The sequence below is a fragment of the Dama dama genome, chromosome 23 (assembly GCF_033118175.1).
Source record: "Dama dama isolate Ldn47 chromosome 23, ASM3311817v1, whole genome shotgun sequence".
Classification (NCBI taxonomy): Eukaryota; Metazoa; Chordata; class Mammalia; order Artiodactyla; family Cervidae; genus Dama; species Dama dama.
The window spans coordinates 62,312,310-62,330,471 of NC_083703.1; the positions used below are offsets into that span (position 1 = coordinate 62,312,310).

At 47.8% G+C, this 18,162-nt stretch overlaps 1 protein-coding gene across 1 annotated transcript in view; it reads left to right on the forward strand.

The window, feature by feature from the left end:
- The window catches only part of EFCAB8 (EF-hand calcium binding domain 8), a 51,940-nt gene extending 34,086 nt beyond the window's left edge, over positions 1–17,854 (forward strand). Inside the window, exons 17-27 of the mRNA XM_061127069.1 lie at positions 892–962; positions 1,998–2,202; positions 3,026–3,238; positions 4,172–4,306; positions 6,400–6,621; positions 7,165–7,302; positions 10,154–10,322; positions 13,912–14,044; positions 15,639–15,848; positions 15,933–16,026; positions 17,278–17,854. Coding sequence (XP_060983052.1) covers positions 892–962; positions 1,998–2,202; positions 3,026–3,238; positions 4,172–4,306; positions 6,400–6,621; positions 7,165–7,302; positions 10,154–10,322; positions 13,912–14,044; positions 15,639–15,848; positions 15,933–16,026; positions 17,278–17,544 — 1,857 coding nt within the window. The 3' untranslated portion in view covers positions 17,545–17,854. The remainder of the gene's footprint in view (positions 1–891; positions 963–1,997; positions 2,203–3,025; positions 3,239–4,171; positions 4,307–6,399; positions 6,622–7,164; positions 7,303–10,153; positions 10,323–13,911; positions 14,045–15,638; positions 15,849–15,932; positions 16,027–17,277) is intronic.
- The last annotated feature ends 308 nt before the right edge of the window (positions 17,855–18,162 follow it).

Here is an 18,162-nt window from a genome sequence, read left to right on the forward strand (position 1 = left end):
CAGGTCAGGAAGATCCCCTGAAATAGAAAATGGCAATCTGCTCCAGTGTTTTTGCTTGGGGAATTTCACGGACAGAGGAGCCTGGTGGGCTGAAGTCCATGGTGTCGGAAAGAGACATGACTGAGCAACTGAGCACACAGGCACCCTACATCTTAGGGCTTTAGGTGGCATTGTTGGCAGTGAGGTCATGTGATTCAGAGCCACCCATACCCCTGTTTGGGAAATACCCACCAGGGTGGTGAGGAAGGTCTCTGGGTGTGGCAAAGTGCAAAGCCAGCAGTTCCTCTTTGAGACTTGAGCCTATTACAAACTCGTGACACAGTTCTTTAAGAAACTCAGAAGGAGCACTTGGCCAACAAGCCAGGGATTAGGGGCTGGTCCAGATCCTATTCCCTGGTGGCTCAGATGGTAAAGCATCTGCCTGCAATGTGGGAGACCCGGGTTCGATCCCCTAGTCGGGAAGATCCACTGGAGAAGGAAATGGCAACCCACTCTAGGACTCTTGCCTAGAAAATTCCATGGCTGGAGGAGTCTGGTGGGCTACAGTCCATGGGGCTGCAAAGAGTTGGACACGACTGAGTGACTTCACTTTCACTTTCCAGATCCTATGACTCAGTTGTGTGACCTTAGCCAGGCTTGACCTTGGCTTCCCTCCTGTCCCCTATAAGATGGACGTGGACACTTACCCAGCCTGCCACCTCCAAGTCCATCACATGGATAACGGGATGTGAGAGCACTCTGAAAAAAAATATGGTGGTTTCACTGCTAGGGAAAGTCTCATCATCATGGAGAATTTGGATTTCTTGCTTGGTATGGTTAGGAAGACATTTGGGGCCTGGGGCCATTTTCTCTGAGGTACCTTAGAGTTCTGTTTCCTTTCCTCTTCAATAGATTAGTGGGATTGTCCACATGAACAAAGTGTTCTACACGACTGGATGGAGTAAGAGAATCACTTATTACACGTGAGTAGCCAGGGCTCAGGGCTTCCCTGATTTGGCTCAGACAGTAAAGAATCTGCCTGCAATGTAGGAGACCTGAATTTGATCCCTTGGACGGGAAGATCTTCTGGAGAAGGAAATGGCAACCAACTCCAGTAGTCTCGCCTGGAGAATTCCATGGACAGAGGAGCCTGGCGGGCTACAGTCCATAGGGTTGCAAAGAGTCGGACACGACTGAGTGAGGAAATCACTACCACCGGCCAGGGTGCACGTGGGAGGTGAGGGCAGCTGACCCTTCTCTCTTTACTAAAGATGGGTTCCTCCATCCCTAACTTTGCTGGCGGTTGGAACACCAAGCAGGAAGTTAGTGCCGGGTAAGGTTTACTGCTTCGTCCTCTCATCTATCCACTTATTCATCACTCCATGAGGCCAATAAGCTTTGTACTAGGTGCTGGGAATGGATATAAGCAAGAACATGAAGTCTCCATCCTCCTGGAACTCAGACACTAATCAAATAACTTAGTTTATAATGATAGTCTGCTCAGTGCTATGAAAAAAAAATACAGGTTTCTATGGGGAGGGGACGAAATCTGATCTAGTGTCAGGGGCCATCAGAAAAGGGTCATCTGAGGTGACATGGATGGAGTGGGATCTGAAGAGTGAGCAGGAGAGGTCTTAGTGAAGCAGTGAGGGGCTGGGGACAGGAGCGACATTATAGGCAGAGGAGTAGCAAGAGTAGGGTCCCGTCCTCTTCAGAGAGCCTTTCTAGAGTCATGGTTTCCCCTTCTTTCAGCCTGAGGTCTTACTCAGGTGTCTGAATGGGGCAAATCTGTAAGATTAATGTATGTGAAGCCCCTAGGACCGGGCCCTTACAGCAGGCACATAGCAGATGCTCAGTTAATGCGGTCAGCAGGGCAGAGCTCCAACTCTGCTCTACGCCTTCTCTGGAGGGGTCCTTCTCTGGGTCAGTGCTTGGGATCCTAGAGACTTTGATGTTCTTCTCCCAGGATACCAATAAAGCTGAGTGCTCCATCCTCCTGCCTCCGGGCACATGTGCAGGTTCCACAAGATCAAGCCGGTGCTCTTGTGCTACCACTGGCAGACCTTCCACACGGAGGATGTCCTGAGCATGGCAAAGTACCAGAACCAGTTCATCGCCACCTCCTCCTACAATGGGGACATCCTGTTCTGGAACATCGGCACCTTCAGGCCCATCCTCAATTTCAACGCCTCTCAGAGCCCCTTGCCCTTGCTGCCCAAGAGGGTACAGTCAGCAGAAGCATGCTGTCCTCTTCGCGCTCTCTCAGCTGTGGGCCAGAACCATGTAGGGCTGGGGGGTGGGTCAGGGACACCCTGGGAAGTGGAAGGGAGTGATGGTGACTTGTTCTGAAGGAGTTTGGGAGCTAGGGAGGTAGGTGGTAGTTCTTATAATTATCCTCACTTGACAGATGAAGAAACAGGCACAGAAAGGTTAAGTATCTCTCCTGAGGTCACATAGCCATCAAGTAATAGATCCAAATCCAGGCTGTCTGACTCCAGAGTCTTGTGGCTCTAGTCCTATTCTCCCAAGGAGATTACTCTTTCCTTGAAGGTGGCTCACATTGACCCATCGCTACTACAGATTACTGCTCTGGGCTCACTGGGCTCTTGGTAGGACATGGGAAGCCCCCACAGTCTCTGAATGACTCTATCTTTGCAGATTAAAGCTGGAAGGGGCCTTCAGGGTCACCCCGTCCAGTAGTTTTCCAAACTTGTGGAGAGAGGCTTGGAGGCTATTACAGCAGCTTCTCCAGAACACTTCAGCTTTTTGTCTATTTTACACTTTGGAGTTTCCCTTCAGACTAAAAGCTACCTCAAAAATACTTGGAAAGCACTGTCCACTTACAGATGGGGAGACTGAGTCCTTCATGGGCACTGTCCCCTGCCTGTGGGTGCCCCGGGGACAGGCTTCTAAGCTCTGGTTCGATTCCCATCTGGGAAGCAAGCCCAATGCACCCGGAGGGCCCCATGGTGTTGGCATTGGGCGGGGAGGCCTCCCTTCCATCCAGGACGCAGCAGCGCCTCACAGGTCTCCCTCCCATGCACAGGTGAAGGATGTGGACGACTGTGTGTTCGATAGCCACAGGCCCAGCAAGCCCTGCGTTGAGCAGGAGAAGTGGGCTTACAAGCCGCACCCGCAGCCCCCGGGCCTCGGCACGAAGGCCACAGTCGATGCCAACCCGCGGCGGAACCTGATGTCAGCGCCTCCAGTGATGAGAGACCCCAGAGACAAGGAGCCGGCAAAGCCAGTGCCCCTGAAGGTAGCTGCCCTGTGTCCCCACCATCCGAAGAGGCGCCTTGGCCAGGCCCGGGTGGGGTCCCTTCCGTTTAGGCCCATGGTTGCCTCGGGCCTGGGCCCAGTCTCTTCCAGGAGCACGGCCAGTACAGACCTAGTGTCTGCAGGCTCAAGGGTTAAGGGTACAGCTAAGGTTAAAGCCTTTCTCTGTCCTTGGGCTCTCATCACCCAGGCAGAGATGAGCCACCATACCTCCTGCCCCAGAGAACGAGCTGTGGGGGTCTGAAGCCCAGAGGCAGCCGCTACTTCCCTCCTCCTCTGAGTCCTGGCCTCTGCCCCAGGTTAACCTTCCCAGGCTTGTCTGACAGCCCTGTTTTGGAGTGGGGGAGTTGGAAGGAGGAGCAGGGGGTAGCTATTCTCTCCTGCTGACCCAACATGCATTGGCCTCTGACCCTTAACCACAAAAACCGTGATCTCCAGTGAGGGGCTTGAGGGACCAGTCAGATTGAATCAGCACCTGCAGTCTGATTCCCATTCCGGGGAGCTGGGCAGACCCAGAGGGCTTGTGAGGCGCAGGGCAATCTGCACCTCGACCCACACGACCTGCTGGATACATGCACACCTGTCACTCTGAGGCTCTCAGACCATCCTTGAAGTGTCAGGGTTGCATAACTACATACACACCCCTTGATCCTCACCTCTAGCCACAGTGTCTTTCCCAGGATGAAGGAGGGGGCTTCCCCAAAAGCCAACTGTGCTCTCTGCCCAGAGAGCAGATGCTGCCGGTAACTTAAACCAGAGCTTCTCCAGCGTCGGAGTGTCTTTATGCCCAGGATCCTCTGGACACCCAGCTGTATCTTTTGGAGTGGGGTGTCCACTCTTTCAGCATTTGCCTCTGTCTCTGTTCCCCAGAGATTGTTTCAACCTGAACTGAGAGGTCCACTTATTTTTTTTCCAGAAACCTCTCAGTGCTAACAGCCTCAGTCAGTCAAGATTATCCCTTGGCAGATACTTAACTCTCAAAGAGGTTGAAAGGAAAAAAGCAGACTTTCAGAAGACGATGTTGCTGCAGTCCAATGCATCGGTGGAGAAGGTTGGCCATGCTCAGGCAGGGGCTGGGTTGGAGCCAGGGGCTGGCCAGTTGGGATACAGACTGGAGATGTGGCACCTGGAGGTCTGGGGGCCCAGCCTCATTCTCCCAGGACCTGGAGAGGCCTGCTGGAGATGATGGCAGTGCTCAGGATCTTGGCTACGGGGCTGCCATTTGGGGGGGTGTCCCCAGTGTTGGGGGGCTGTCTAGGGAGGGGGGCAGTGTTCCTTCCTGGTTGGGGGGCTGGACTGGGAAGTAGGAGATGTGGCATTTTCAGAACCCACTGGTGAAATGCCCTCCTGAATTTTGCATGACACGTGAGTGGGGACCGGGTTATCTCTGTTCTTCCTCCTCCTGTACCTTCCTCCTTTCTGAGCTTGGACACATCTCTGTTTGCTGTCACCCCTGGGTAAGGTGACCTCTAAGGCCCCTTCCAGGTTTAATCTGAAATAATAGGGTAATTCTATATGGGTCTCCTAGGTTCCTACCATGAGCCCAGTGAGAACATAATTAATAGCTGTATGTTGCAGCAGGACTGCTCCATGGCCTAGTTTCTGGGACTCAAGAACAGGGGAGCAGTGTCCTGTGGGACTGGGTCCTGTGGAATGGAGCAGAGAGCCACCAGTGGCTGGACCTTCTGTCCTTCAGGTTCTGAAAGTGCTCTCCTCTATTTTAAAAAAATGGCTTAAGAACACCCTCCAAAACTTAAAAAAGTAGTATTGGTTAAAAAAAAAAAATAGAAATATGTGTAAAGCAAAAAATAAAAGGTCCGTGTTTCTCCCTGTGTACTCCATCTCATCCCCCAATAGCAGTAGTCACAATCACTGCTAACAGGTTGGTTTAGCTTTGTCTTTTTTTTTTAAGGGGAGTGATGTTAAATTATATAGCTATGTGTATTTGCTTTTTAAATTTAGCTATACTATATTATAGATATGTTTTCTCATTAGTAATTTGGATTCAGCTTAATCCCAGGGATGGGGTCGCACAGAGTCGGACACGACTGAAGTGACTTAGCAGTAGCAGTAGCAGTATCCCTTTATTAGGTTAAAAAATTATTTTCTTAAATTTCCATGTCTTTAATAGTACATGAATCTGCATTTGTCCTCACACTAAGCCAGTTCTAGACATCAGCCTTGTCTTCATTTCTGCCAGTTTGGTAGGTGGAAAATAGCATTGTCTTTTGATATTCCTTTGATTATTTGTGATGTTGAGCTTTTTGTAAATTTGTTAGACATTTGCATTTCTTCAGTGGAATAAATGTATATTCATATCCTTTTCCATTCTTTTTTGTGTTAATTTCTTGGAGCTGTCTATATGTTCTGGAAATGAATCCTTTGCCTGTTGTGTCTTGGAAATATTTTCACCTCATCAGCCTTCATGGTGTCACACTGAGGTTTTAACTTTTTTTTAAATTAGGTAATTAGTTTTATTTTTGGTTGCTGTGGGTCTTCATTGCTGTGACACAGCACAGGCCTTTCTCTAGATGCGGCGAGCAGAGGCTACTCTTTGTTGAGGTGCACAGGCTTCTCATTGCGTTGGCTTCTCTTATTGCATAGCATGGGCGCTAGGGCATGCGGCTTCAGTAGTTACGACTCATGGGGACTAGAGCGCGGGCTTAGTAGTTGTGGCGCATGGGCTGAGTTGCTCCGTGGCATGTAGAATCTTCCCGGACTAGGGATTGAACCCTGGCATTTCACTGTACAAATATATCAAGGGGAATGAGTTTGTTCTCTACATCATTCAGTTGAGTACAGGTCTTTAGAATATCTTGTTTGAGCCTTTGGACCAATCAAATTTGTATGTCTTCATTTGGTAACCATTCATCAGTCTATTATGATGTGTCAGGCAGTGTCGTATGGGATAAAGTCGTGAACAAAAAAGATACAAATCCCAGTCCTTGGGGAGCTCATAATCTGGCCAAAAGTTCCTGGTCACCAACTAGGTAGGTAGGGTGGTATTGCATCACTGTTCTCACTGGGCGTCTAGGAAACTGGGTGACCAGGCGGGTGTGGCTCCTTGCCTGGGCATCTCAACACTGTGCCACAGGGGAGCTCTGACTCACAACACCCCTGAGCGGGTTCCCCTCTCTCGCATAGATAATCTTCTTACAGACCAGGCCCCGCTTGCCCCACTCGGCGGCCCTGCTGAGCAGCTGCATGGACGGTCACATCTATGCCTGGTCCATCCACGGGAGCGGAGGCCTGCTGGGCAAGTTCCCTGTGGACGCTGTAGACAAGGGGGACGTGGTTGTGGGTGCCATGGCCACGGATCAGAATGACTGGATTCTTGTCACAGGGGATTGCAAAGGATGCATCAAGGTGAGGAAGAACTGGCGCTGGGATCGAGGGGCTGGCATGAGCAAAGCTCTGGCCACCTCTTTGCCATCTGTGGTCCTTGCCTAGTCCCTATGCCCTCTGGGCACTCGTTTCACTTGTGACGCAGTGGGCAGTGGGATGGGTTACCTCAGAGTCCCCTCCTGCCCTTGTGGGCCCAGGGAAGTGAGGGAGGGCTTGGTTAGGAGGCCCCCTGCCCAGAAGCCTTCCTATGGGTCCTGTGCTTTAGAATTCTCTTCCTGCTACTCCCTCACCCCCAGCTGTGCATCTGATCTGTGATCAGCTGTCTCAGCAGCTGATTTTGTGCTTTGTGGTGACGTGAGGTGTGACTGTCCCGTCCTTGGGTCGGTCACACTCTCCCTGTATGCTAGCTAAAGGTCTGGCCTAGAAGATGCTGTGGTCCCCTCAGGGGTGTGAGTAAGAACCAGCTCCCTGAGGTGAAGAGAAATGGTCTGGGAGGGATCCTCAGAGTGAGGAGGTGTTTGGGGTCAAGGAGTGCTGGGCTACTAATCCACGCTTTGTGCCTAGATCTGGGACATCAAGGATTACTGCGCACATTCTGACAAGCAGACGAACCATCCTAGTGATATCAACAAGTTTCGGTTCTTAATTTCTGAACGGATTCAGGTCAGCCTCCCAAACTACAGTCCCCCGGAGGAGAAAAAGGTAGGATGATTAGTGGACAATTGCTGAGAAAAGTGCCTCTGAGCCCCACCAGAGTCCCACACTGAGATTCTGAATCTTTCATGTTTTTCTGTTCAAGGTTGTCTGGTTGGTGTGGAAAAGGTTTTCTACTCACCAGAAGTCACTATTAACCAGTGAAACATAAGTACACGCACACCAAATAGTCATGTGCATATACATATATGCACACATGTATACACGTGTATGCATATGTACACATATGCATACCTTCCATGGGCTTTGATCTTTGCAATGAAGGCCCTGAGGTCATAAATTCCTTTAAAAAATAATGAAAATATTTATGTATTTTCTTGAGTAGGTAATGCATTTGCATGTGTGCTAAGTCGCTTCAGTCGTGTCCCAGTCTTTGTGACTCTATGGATGTAGCCTGTCAGGCTTCTCTGTCCGTGGGATTCTTTGGGCAACAGTACTGGACTGGGTTGCCATGCCCTCCTGCAGGGGATCTTCTCAACTCAGGGATCAAACCCACGTGTCTTATATCTCCTGGCAGGTTCTTTACCAACAAGGCCACCTTAGGAAGCCCAGATAATGCATCTACATAGTTCAAAAATCACTTGATATTCCCCTGATGACTAGTGAATTTGAGCAGTTTTTCGTTAGTTGTCAGGAAAATGCAAATTAAAACCAAAAGGTGATATCACTACATATCTACCAGAATGACTAAAACTGAAAGGATAGGCAATGCCAAATATTGGCAAGAATATAGGTCAACTGGTGATAAACCATCTAAAACTGGTTATGTTGATGGTCGCAACTCTGAATATATGAAAAGCCACTGAAGCCAGCACTTCAGATAAGTTGTATGTGAATTTTATTAGATAAGATGTATGTGAATTGTATTTCAATAAAACTGTGTTTAAAGGCTATAGAAACAATAGGGCAGATATTCTTTTTTGTTTTGTTTTGTTTTTTTTACAAATCCTTGTTTGTAGTTGTTTATCTACACATGTGGTAATTTATCCCAAGGAAGTAGTATGTAAAAGGACATAAATCTAAGGCCTTTAATGTGTACTGCCATACTGCATTCCAGAAAGTTTATATAGGTTTTCACTTTATTAGTTTGTTTTGCTTTATCCTTGACAGCATAAAGTTTTTATCATTAACAGTGTTTATTTGAGTGAGTGCCCCCTGATAGATATATAAGGCATTCAATAAATAAATGTTTAAAGTAAAAAAAAAAAAACCTTTTAGCTGATTTTTAGATATAAATAGTTTCTTTTGATTTTATGAAAATATTTTTGCTTATGTTGACATCTGCCCTTATTTTATTGGCTATATGTATTTTGTGAATTACCTCTTCATGTCCTTGGTCCATTTTTCTTTTGTGGTGATCATCTTTTATAAATGATGTACAATCATCTTAAAATATATTAAAAGATATTAGCTCATTGCCTGTCATATGTATTACAAACATCTCCTCCCCCCAGTTTGTCATTTGCCTTTTAATTTATGATGAGTTTTAAATTACAACATATTTTTTGGTGGTCAATTTTTCTTCCCCTTATGATATTTCCTGTTGCTTATCACTTTCTTATCAGAGATAATAATTCAGAGATAATAGTTACTCATTCTTTCTCTTCAATGTTTTATGGTTTCATTAAAAAGGATTCTTCAACCCTTCTAGTGTTTACTTATAAGATATAGGGCAATGAATTAAGTTTTACTACTTAGTTTATCAGGAATTCCAACACTGTTGATTGAATCCTGTTCTCTATTACCACCAATTTCCTACCATTCTTGTCATTTATCAATGTTTTAAATATATATGTGGGTTGGTTTCTGAGATATTGTCTTCCATTGTCTAGTTTTTATTACTGTGATGTAAAGTACTTGAGTATGATAAAACATGTCCTCCTTTGTTCAGTTCAGTTCAGTCCAGTTCAGTCGCTCAGTCGTGTCCAACTCTTTGCAACCCCATGAATCGCAGCACGCCAGGCTTCCCTGTCTATCACCAACTCCTGGAGTTTACTCAAACTCATGTCCATTAAGTCGGTGATGCCATCCAGCCATCTCATCCTCTGTCGTCCCCTCCTCCTCCTGCCTCCAATCCCTCCCAGCATCAGGGTCTTTTCCAATGAGTCAACTCTTCGCATGAGGTGGCCAAAGTATTGGAGTTTCAGCTTCAGCATCAGTCCTTCCAATGAACACCAAGGACTGATCTCCTTTAGGATGGACTGGTTGGATCTCCTTGCAGTCCAAGGGACTCTCAAGAGTCTTCTCCAACACCAGAGTTCAAAAGCATCAATTTTTCTGTTTTATTTGAAAATAGTCTTGGATATTTACACTTGTTTTCCAATTAAGTAAGGTTTTTTTCTTTCATAGTGCAATGTGATATATTACGCCATTTCTCACCCTATTCCATGCCTGATGCTCAACTAAATAGCTTGAAAAAAAGACCTGGGTTCTTGTCTAGCCCCATCACTTTCTAGCTGTGTGGTTCTGGACTGGTTACTGAATGTTTCTGACTCTCACTTCTCTCCGCTCTGCAGTGGTGAGACTCATACACATCCCATAAGGTTATTCTGATGCTCAAATGAAATAATCTGTACACAGGAAGCTGGCAAGCAATACAACAATATGCAATTATTTTGTTTGTTTTTAATGATTTTACCGAAGGGACCAGTGAGGGCCAGAGAACTGCTTGGATTTACCTAAGGTCACCAGAAAGTTCATGTGGGGGTCTATCTAGAACTAGAACCCTGGCCCATTTCCCAGCTCCTTCCAGAAGCCTCTGCTACCTCCAGCCCTGGGTGCCCTCTCATGAGCCAGTGTCTTGGGCGTTTAATTAATTCTCTTGCCCTGTCCCCTGTAGGTTGAGGCCGGCCAGACCATTTCCCTGATTCCACCCCAGCTTCTGATTACCTGGAAGGCCCATTTGGATAGTGTGGCAGACATCCTATATGTGGACAGCCTCCAGCTGGTTATCAGTGCTGGCCAGGACCGGGATGTCAAGGCTTGGAAACTCTCTGGTGACGCCATTGGTACGGAGGGTCCTGCTGAAGCTCAGTCATGCCCCATGGCCCTTCCTGGCCCTGACCCTGTTAGAACACAAGCTGGCATAAACCTCATATCCCATGGGGTGGGAGTTTCAGACCACAGCAGCTGTCTTTCCTCAAGTAGTATCACAAGGTGTGAGTCTGTCCAATTGTCCATTCAGCAGTCTGTCCATCTGCTCATTCACTCATCTGCGCAACACTATTTGCCTTTGCATATCAGATCATATATCTGATAAGGTACATTACAGTCTCTTTTTAAAAATAAACTTAATTCTTGAGGTATAACATATGTAATGAAAAGCACACAAACCAGAACTGTTTTCAGCTTAGTGAATTTTCAGGAAGTAAACATATAGCCATATAACCACCACTGTTTCAAGAAACAGAACATCACCAGCACTCAGGGCTTCCCTTATCTCCTGACCTCTGCTATCTCTACCTACTCCTTTCCAAAAGTAACCACTGTTATGGTTCCTAAATCCAAAGCTTATGTTAGCCTGGCTTGAACTTTGTCTAAATGGAATCATTTGACAGTTTCTCCTTTGTGTCTGACTTCTTTCTCTCAAACACCATATACTTGTGCTGTTTAGCCATTCATTGACTGTAGTCGCTCATTCATTCTTACTGCTGAGTGGTATTCTGTTGTTGATACCATACTTTATCTATCTGTGCTACTGTTGGTGGGCATTTGGGCTATTTCAGGCTATTAAAAACAAACACTGCTATGAACACCCTCATACAGGTTTTTTTTTTGAACAAGTGTATGCATTTCTGTTAGATATAATGGAATTGCTGAACCACAGAGTATACACATTCAGTCTCAGTAGATACTGCTAAACTATGTTTCAAAGTGCTTACCAGTTTTCAGTCTTTCACCAGCTGCATACAGCAACTCTTACTGTCTCATAACTTTGTAGACACTCGGTATTGTCATTGCATTAAATTTTAGCCATTTTGGTGAATATGTAGTGGCATTTTATTGTGGTTTTAATTTGAATCCCTGATGAGTAGTGAGGTTGAACATCGATTTATGTATTTATTGATCAATTATATATTTTATAGTTGCCCCATGTCTCTCATTCTCTCTTCTGTTCTTTCCATTTTTTTCCCTATCTCTGCATTCCAGTTTGAATATTGTCTACTGATCTGCCTTCCAGCTCATTAAACTTGTCTCCTGTATGCAGCCTGCTATTAAATCCATCCAGATACTGTATTTTTTAGTTCTAGAACACTCATTTGGTTTTTCTCTACAAATTTCGATTAATGGTTGAAATTCTGCTTCTTTTCCTCCATTCTGTTCATATTTTTCTTTATTTTATTTAACATTTTTACAGTAGTTGTTTTAAAGTATTTACCTATTAACTCCAATGTCTGAATTATCTGTGAGTCTGATTCTATTGCCTATTTCTTCTTTTGATTATTAGTTATATTTTCCTGCCTTTTCACATGTCATGTATAGAAAAACTCCAATGAAACCAAATCAAACAAAAACCCAACCCAAATCAAGCTGAACTTTCCTGAACTGTGTAGAAAAGAAACTGTAAAGACTGAAGCTGGTATGATTTTCCTCCAGTGCGTTGCTCTTTCCTCTGCGTAGCGCTTCTTGTCTCAATGCAGTTAGGAAGTGAGCTGGGTTGGGGCTGGGCTGCAGCTTCAGGAGCCGTAGTTTACTTCTGTGTTCAGCTGATTCCAGGGTAAAGCCTGTTGTGTTTGTTGTTGCCGTCTTCCTCCAGTGAGACTCTTGACTCCTAGTGAGCTCATTCTGTCTTTCTAGCCCAACCCCCAGAACTTAAGCAACCGCAGGCCCCAATCTTCTTTCCATGCGGCAACTGCTCATTTGTCCTATGTATCTCTAAGTCTGTTTTTGTTTGTTTCATTTGTTTGTTTTGGTTTTTAGATTATATAAATGAGATCACGAGGCATTTGTCTTTCTTTAACTTATTTTACTTAACACAGTACTTTCTAGAGTCACCCATGTTGTCACAAATGGCAAGATTTCTCTTTTTTTATGACTGAGTCATACTCTCTAAGCTCTCCTGTAGGGAAAACAACCGTGCCTTTGTGACTCCACTAGACTTAATCTGTCATGCCAGCCAGATTGGCTCTTAGAAACTCTGCTGGTTTCCCTATCTTCAGGTATCTTTCTTCTGCTAAACGGAGCCTGATTCTCACTCACCATGTGCCCATACTCAGAAAAATGCTCCCAGAGAAGAAAGCAGTTCCCAATTTTAGTTCTTCTGGAAAGAAACTTTCTTTTCTGTAATTTTGGTTTGTCTAGTCTTCTTTTCTTCCATAGCTCCCCAGTGATTTTTTTAAATACAGTTTTTAAAGGTTACTTTCTATTTACAGTTATTACAAAATATTGGCGGAATTCCCTGTGTTGGGCAGCGTACGTCCTTGAGCCTGTCTTATACCCTATAGTTTGTACCTCCCCGCTGGTAATCACTAGTCTGTTCTCTGTATCTGTGGATCTGCTTCTTTTTTATTACATTCATTAATTTGTTATATTTTTTAGATTCCACTTACAAGTGACATAATGTTTGTCTTTGACTGACTGACTTATTTCACTTAGCATATAGCCTTCAAGGTCCATTCTTGTTGCCACAAATGGTGAAATTTTGTTTTTTCTTTATAACTGAGTAGCTTTCCATTATATATATTGATATACATACCACATCTTCTTAGGTTGCTTCCGTATCTTGGCAATTACAAATAAAGCTGCTATGAGCATTGGGCTGTGTGTATCTTTTTGAATATTTTTTTCGATGTATACCCAGGAGTGGAGTTGTTGGATTGTATGGTAGTCCTATATTTAGTTTTTGAGAAACCCCCATGCTGTTTTTCACAGTGGCTGCGCTCATTTAGATTCCCACAAATAGTGTACATGGGTTCCTTTTGTTCCAGATCCTCACCAACATTTATTATCTGTGTTCTTTTTGATGATGGCCATTCTGATTGATGTGAGGTGATATCTTATTCTTCTCCAGTGATTTGTATAAATATGACTTTGTAACACATTTTGCTTTTCTTAATTTTGTTTTTCTATTTTGTTTTTCTTAATTAAAAAGAATTCGAAAAAAAAAGAATTCGGAAGCATGAAAATGGCCTACAACTCACTATACCCTGCCCAGAAGTAGGATATTTCTCTATTCTTACTACCTACTTTCTACTCTAGCCTTGATCCTCCACAGACCCATTCCTAACTTCACATCTGATAGGTGAATGATAGATGCCTGACAGTCTTGTACCATTGCCATTTTATATGTGAGCCAGTTAAAGCCTGTCTGAGGACTATTCAGTCATTGCCATAGCACCCTCTCCATCTTAGCCTATATGTGTGGCAGGATGCTTTAGGCCTGAACTCCAAGTATATCCTAGGGTTAGGGTCTGACTCCTCCAGATATTTGCCAAGTAGCTAGCATAATGCCTGGGATATGTTGGGCAGAGTCAGGTGCAGGCCAGGAATAAGGGATTGCTGGCTACCTCTTGAGGGTGGATGGTGAGGGACAGAGTGTTTAGAGGAGGGAGGGGCTGGCCAGTCCTTGCTATTGAACTGGGTCTGGTTAAATCACAGGGACGTTTGGCCTGAGTGTTTGGAAGAGGCTGCAGGATACCCCAATGATGACTGATGGCGAACTAAATGAAAGATTAAAGAAGGAGGGTGACTTCTTCAGCCCCAGTGAGAAGACTTTCCATCTAGAGCTGCAGTGAGTTATCACAATGGTCATTCATTGGTCATTGGTCAACTGGTCAACTCTGGTCTGGATCCCAGAAGGCCTCCCTTGTAGGGTAGTACTGGGCATATTCAGGTAGGGCCTTCGGAATGTCACAGGCATGGGTAACTTGCCTGTTGCAGGTAACTTGACTCTACAGGTGGTGGCTGAGGCCTCAGAGCCCGAGGCTCTGTTCTAGCCCAGATCAGCTGTGAGATTGAGCAGTGAAAACCAGAAAATATAAAACCCCAAGTCCTTAGATGGGGACCCTGCTCCAGAATCAGGCTCTGGAGGCCCCTGGTGGGAGAGCCCAGGGTTCTGGTCTTGACATGTGTGTTATTTCTCTGAGTCAGGGGAGGCAAGTTGCTTGCTACATGTTCTTTCCTCTACAGGTTCCTCCTCCACCTATGCTATATCCCTATTCCTGACCAAGTCTCAGATAAATTTTTTGTTGTTCAGGTGCTAAGTCATGTCCAACTCTTTGCAACCCCATGGACTGCAGCACACCAGGCTTCCCAGTGCTTCACTATCTTCCAGAGTTTGCTCAAACTCATGTCCATTGAGTCAGTGATACCATCCAACCATCTCATCCTCTGTCACCCCCTTCTCCTCCTGCCCTCCATCTTTTCCAGCATCAGGGTCTTTTCCAGTGAGTCAGCTCTTTGCATCATGTGGCCAAAATATTGGAGCTTGAGCTTCAGTATTAGTCCTTCCAATGAATAGTCAGGACTGATTTCCTTTAGGATTGACTGGTTTGATCTCCTTGCATCCAAGGGACTCTCAAGAGTCTTCTCCAGCACCATAGTTTGAAAGCATCAATTCTTTGGCACTCAGCCTTCTGAGAGATGGTCCAACTCTCACATCTGTACATGACTACTGGAAAAACCATAGCTTTGGGTCATTCAAAATATATTTATTGAAGTCCTGCTCACTGCCAGGTTGTGCTAGGTTCTGGACATCCAAAACTATCCAGACATAGGTCCTTCCTCAGAGAACTCCCAGTCCGCTGAGGGAGATGAATATGTAACTCCTGGCAGCAGTTCTATGTGGTGAACAACAGGACTATTAAGACAGGCTTGGCTCAGACGATAATCACCTGACTGGGTAGAGCAAGTAAGGAAGGCTTCATAGAATAGAGATTTTGGAGTTGGATTTTGACATGTAAGTAAGAGCTTGTCAGGCACCATAGAGTCCTTGTGGCCCCTATGCTCCTATCAAGGCTTAGGCTCTCACAGTCCTGTCAGGATATATCAACAAGACAGAGGCAAGGTTCCCCTTGCAGGGAGAGGAGGTTTAGGTGTTCTGCAAGGGGAGGCCCAGGGGAAGTCTGGATGGGGTGTCAGGCCTCCATAGAAGAGAATGTCGGGTGGTGGGAGGTGTCGCAGGACTTGATGGAGGCCAGGATAAGCAGGGCTTTGTTAGTGTTAACTGAACACTTGCCCATTGCTGGGCCCTGGGCTGTACAACCTCAGTGGAGGGATGAGAAGGTTGGAGAGGATCCAGCCCAGAAAGGAGAAACCCGCCTGGGGAGGGATGTCCCATCATGTGGTACAGAGGGCATCCTGTGATGGAAAGCCCCTCACATCAGGGAGGAGCGAGATCTTGCTGAGGCCCTGATGTACCAGCGGCGGGAGCAGGTAGTCCTCTTGGATCTCCTGAATGGGAAGGCAGACACGGAGGCTAAAGCCTGGGCTAGGCTGCAAAAGATAACCCCGACATCCCCATGGATTGGAAAGCGTTCCCCGGAAGACATTGAGGATACCTGGTGCAAGTGGGAATCCAAGGGCAAGCAGGTGAGGCTGGGTGGGGCACTGAGTAGGTAGGGAAGCCCTCAACCCTTAGCCCCGAGCCTTCGCCCTTGCCTGGGACCCCTGCAGGAGAGCAAAGTCCTGGGAGCAGCATACAAACCCAAGGAGAGGTCACGGAGCCCCGGACTCCTGTTTACCAACGTGCAGTACGGCTGGATGAAGCACCAGGTGAGTCAGGGTGGAGTTCCTCCCTGAGATGCTGGGCCTAGAGGCTGGGGGACCCACCTCCATCATGCCCACATGGCCCTCCAGTGGGGGTGAGGGGCGCACCTTTCCTTAACAGGATTCTGGGCCATAGGCAGCTCTGGGATGAAGCCGCTCTGGCTGGTTTGTTTGCCAAGGCCCTGCCTGAGGCCATGGACACAGTTTTTGTCCTTGAGGACAAACCTCATCGAGCCTATGGGAGGAGGTTGTTTGTGGACCTGGAACCTGTTGATCGCCTTCAAAGCACTTCCCAGAGTCTGCTTGTTTGTTGGGCTTCCCTTGTAGCTCAGTCAGTAAAGAACCTGCCTGCAGTCCAGGAGACCCCAGTTCGATCTCTGGGTCAGGAAGATCCCCTGGAGAAGGAAATGGCAACCCACTCCAGCATTCTCACCTGGAAAATCTCATGGACAGAGGAGCCTGGTGGGCCGCAGTCCATGCGGTTGCAGAGTTGGTTCACTGCTCGTGTCTCCACACTGGGTGCCATTCTGGAGCAGACACAGGGCCTCACGGTGCTAGGCACACAGTCAGCAAGAGACAGCTGGAGTGGAACAGGCCTGTGCTTGGGGAGAGAAAGGGACCAGGGACTTTGGAAAGACCAGCCTGGAGTCCCATCCTGCCTCTGGCTTGGGCAGATCCCAGCCTCTCCCAACCTTTCTCTCCTCCTCAGGGGAGCTCCCATCCTCTGGGGTGTGGACTCAAAGGCAACCTCCTGGCCCCAGGCTGGGGAAGGGTCAGTGCCAAAAAGGAACTTGGCTTCCTTGCCCTTTCCTGGAGACGGGCCTCCCAGCACATCATGGCGAGTGCTGCTGGGAGAAGTGTGGGCAGGTCTGGAGAGTTCCTTGCATTCGAGCCCCACTCAGGGTCCAGCTCGAGGCCTCACTGTAAGACGGGGATGGTCCAGCACTGACCTCACCGGACTGTTGGCAGCACCAAGAGGAGGGCCGGGGGCTGGGCCTGGTGCCCAGGGGGCTCACTGCTCAGCCGAGTGTGGTCATCACTAGTGTTGCTCTTCAGTCGCTAAGTCATGTCCTAGTCTTTGTGGCCCCATGGACTGCAGCATTCCAGGCCTCCCTGTCCCTCCCAGGTCATCAGCGACAGGCGTGCAACTCTGGGGATGGCTCCTCGCTCACAGGATGCCCCCAGAGTCTGTCCTCCCTGGGAACCCTGCTCTTGGTCCTTGCTGTTCCCCATGGTCCCCTGCTCTGTTCCCTGCAGATCTCACCTCAGATCTACCAGAGCCTGCACTTCAATGAGCTGGCGTCCACCCAGAACCCTGCCTTCAAGACGCAAAAAGTCCTGGACCAACAGAGCTGGCTCACCCTCCTGGTGACCCAGCGCATCCAGAAGGACCTGGGTCCCTACAGGGAGACCGCGCCTGAGCACCCGGCCAGCCCGCCCACCACCACGGCCTCCTCTCCCTCCTCAGCCTCGCTGTCAGCCTCGGGCTCCAGGCTCCTGGCGTCCGGCCTGGCCCCGTCCTAATGGTCCCAGCCCTCCCGATCCTTATTGCAGCCCCCGTCTGCCCCCGCACCCTGTCTTCCCCCGCGGACCTGTCCCAGGTATCCCGGCACGTCCTGCAGAGACCGGTGACCTCCCTGCCCCATGGCCCCTCCCTCAGGCTGCTCTCCAGGCCTCTGAAGGCCCACCTTCTGTCCTCCTACATCAGGCTGTGAGGTGGCCTGTCCCCTCTCCAGTCCGCCAGCAGGGCCACCAGGCTCATGAGGTCCTGTCTGTCCCTGGCTTACCCTCTGCCAGGCCCAGAGGGTACAGACCTTGCCCTGGCTCTCCCCACTCTGCCATCTGGTGAAGTCAACCTTCTTTGCCAGAGTCCTGGAGAGGAAAATAAATGTTCTCAGATGTTGAAGTCCCAGTGGCCTTGGGATTGGGCTGTGTGTCTCTTGCCCCTTAGGCACCAGGCTGTGTCTCTGATTCGGGGTCATGCTCCCCTAGGCAAGGGGACGTGGGGAGGAGAGTCCCTCCTCTCAGGACACCTGGTGTGGCTGTCTGGCAAGTGACAGGCTGAAGCCTGGGGCAGGGGCTTCACAAGCCCTGGGGGTGTGATGGTGGGTGGTGTGAGTGAGTGAGGGAGGGGGAAACAGC